This window comes from Merops nubicus, unplaced genomic scaffold, assembly GCF_000691845.1.
Source record: "Merops nubicus isolate BGI_N331 unplaced genomic scaffold, ASM69184v1 scaffold22089, whole genome shotgun sequence".
NCBI lineage: Eukaryota > Metazoa > Chordata > Aves > Coraciiformes > Meropidae > Merops > Merops nubicus.
Window position 1 is genome coordinate 17,253 of NW_008629322.1, and position 2,400 is coordinate 19,652.

General features: G+C 38.0%; 1 protein-coding gene across 1 annotated transcript in view; it reads left to right on the forward strand.

Moving 5' to 3' along the window:
* The window catches only part of ABCA4 (ATP-binding cassette, sub-family A (ABC1), member 4), a gene marked incomplete at its 5' end in the record, with an annotated part of 56,818 nt that overhangs the window by 15,350 nt on the left and 39,068 nt on the right, over nt 1-2,400 (forward strand). The window contains 2 exons of the mRNA XM_008946965.1: nt 1-153; nt 2,117-2,321. The exon at nt 1-153 is cut by the window's left edge and continues 84 nt beyond it. Of these exons, the coding sequence (XP_008945213.1) occupies nt 1-153; nt 2,117-2,321 (358 nt within the window). The remainder of the gene's footprint in view (nt 154-2,116; nt 2,322-2,400) is intronic.

Below are 2,400 nucleotides of genomic sequence, written 5' to 3' on the forward strand. Positions count from 1 at the left end.
ACCATAATGCAGTGTTTCTTGTTCAGCACCTTCTTCTCCAAAGCAAATCTGGCAGCTGCCTGCAGTGGAGTCATCTACTTCACCTTGTACCTGCCCCACGTTGTCTGCTTTGTCTGGCAAGACCGCATGACTGTTAATCTGAAGATCCTAGCAGTAAGCCTTTTGCTGATTCTATGGCATATTTGGGTTCAAAATTTAGCTCCCCTTCGCATTGTGTATCTGTAAGAAACAAAGCGTCACACACCTCTCCCTCTCTGCTCTTTGGTTCAGAGAGGTAGACCTCTGAATCTCTTTCAAATAATTATAAACTGCAAATGGATAAGCCTCTATCAGGCCTAGTGACAAAGATATTTTCCCGGCTTTTAGAAAATTCAATAAAATTTATTTTTTTGAATGCTAGGAAATTAGCATAATGTTCAAAAAATTTTGAGTACTTCCTTATATGTCAAAGCAAATTTAACTTTGGGTATGTTTAATAACTACAAAGGCAATTCACAAAATGGGGACAGTTATCTTTCTCATGTGTTATAACTTAGTTAACAGGGTAATATCTAGGAATGAGAAGACATTCAGGTCCACATTCCTTCTTTACCTGAACATAGAGTTAGGATTTGAACCTTAGTGTCAAAGATCTGATAACTACCTTCCATCTAAGGAGTTGCAGGTGTTCTCCAAGCAGTGCTTGCTTGTTGGCCCTCTTCCATTATAGGTAAGATATTTAACAATTCAGTGGAGCTGGAAACTTCTTGCTGTTTTTTGGAATGGAACTGTGAACTTACAAAGTTTTCAGACTGATTTTCTGTTGCCCAGTGAGTCAGGAGACGGAGTGGAGGTTTGAGTCCAGTCTCCCCATCTTTGCTAAGCATTCTAACAATGTGAGTAAAAGAGAAATACTGTCTTCTCCTCTGGCACTAGGAGGTCTAATGAAAATGGAAGGAGAAAACAGAACACTTTGAAAGCTATAAGTAAGCATAAAAACATCTATGAATCAGCTTTCTCAGCTGATGTACTATACTGTTGCAGTATATACCATATTTAGTTCTACCAATTAAGGCAATAAAGTGCAAAACTTGATCCTGTCATTAAGTCAGGAAATGAGTAAGGCTGGCCTCTGACAAGTTCTGATTTGGGAAGAAGTCTTGAGACTAGCACACAGGCACATAAAGACAACTCTCACCCTAAAGTGAAGGAGGAGGCATCTGTGTAAGAAAGAATATTTGCTGACCAAAAGCCATGAATATTTTTCTCTACTCCTGATTCTTTTGGTCTTACATTTGTTGTTCAAAGATTAGTCTCTGAATAAGAGCTTGTTACAAAGCATGACTACAGGCAGGTTGTGCATGTGTAGGGATCGTGAAGACAAAAAAAAAAAAAAAAAAAAAAAAAAAGACAAGAAAAGTAATTGAATAATGAATGTATTGCTGAAAACCAAATGTTATTTATTTAGGACACCATGATAATGCCTCACTAAGAGCTGCTGTTAGGATCTAAATTCTCCCCTCATTTTCCTAAGGTCTGGCATTTCTGGCTGAACTACTTATCCTATGAAACAGGACTGCAACACTCCTTGCTCTGTTTTTGCACTGCAACATTGAAGAGGGTGTTTGGATACTATTCTGGTTTATTAACTTGCTGTGTGAGAGCCAGGTCACAGACACACCAGGGGAGGGGATGGTTGTGGTTTTTCTTATCATGAGCATCTGATCTACTCTCTGTTTTCTTACTCATAGTGGCCCTGCCCCATACTCAGGAAACATTTTGTTTCTCCAAGATAGGTAAAGGTGTACACAGAAAACTTCTAGATGCATCTGTAGTATTTTCTGAACAGAGACACTAATGGAAATAAGCAAGCCGTGGAGATTGCCTAGTAGCTAAAGAAAGTACAGCCAAGATTGAATTTAGTCTATTACAGCTAAATACAATTTAGAATTGTTGCCATTCAGAGAAACAAACATCCAAATCCAAAATAAAAAGTAAGACAAATTTTCCCTGATCATTTGTTAGGTGTTACTGAGTTTCGAAGTCCATTTCCTAAAGGTTGTCTTTTTTTTGTGTGTTTTATTTACAAAATGTCCTTCTGTCTGAGTTGAGTGTCTTTTTTTTTTCCTTATTTCAGAGTTTGCTTTCTCAAGTAGCTTTTGGTTTTGGTACAGAATACTTGTCACGCTATGAAGAGCAAGGTCTTGGCCTACAGTGGGGTAACATCAGAACGAGTCCCTTGGAAGGAGATGAATATAGTTTCCTTTTTTCCATTAAAATGATGCTTTTTGATGCCTTCCTCTATGGAATACTTTCCTGGTATCTTGATAATGTTTTGCCAGGTAAGCCAATTTCTAATTAATACAAAGTAGTGGCTGTTGTTGTAAACTGTTAGTATGATCAGTCTCTGGCAGGGAAAGA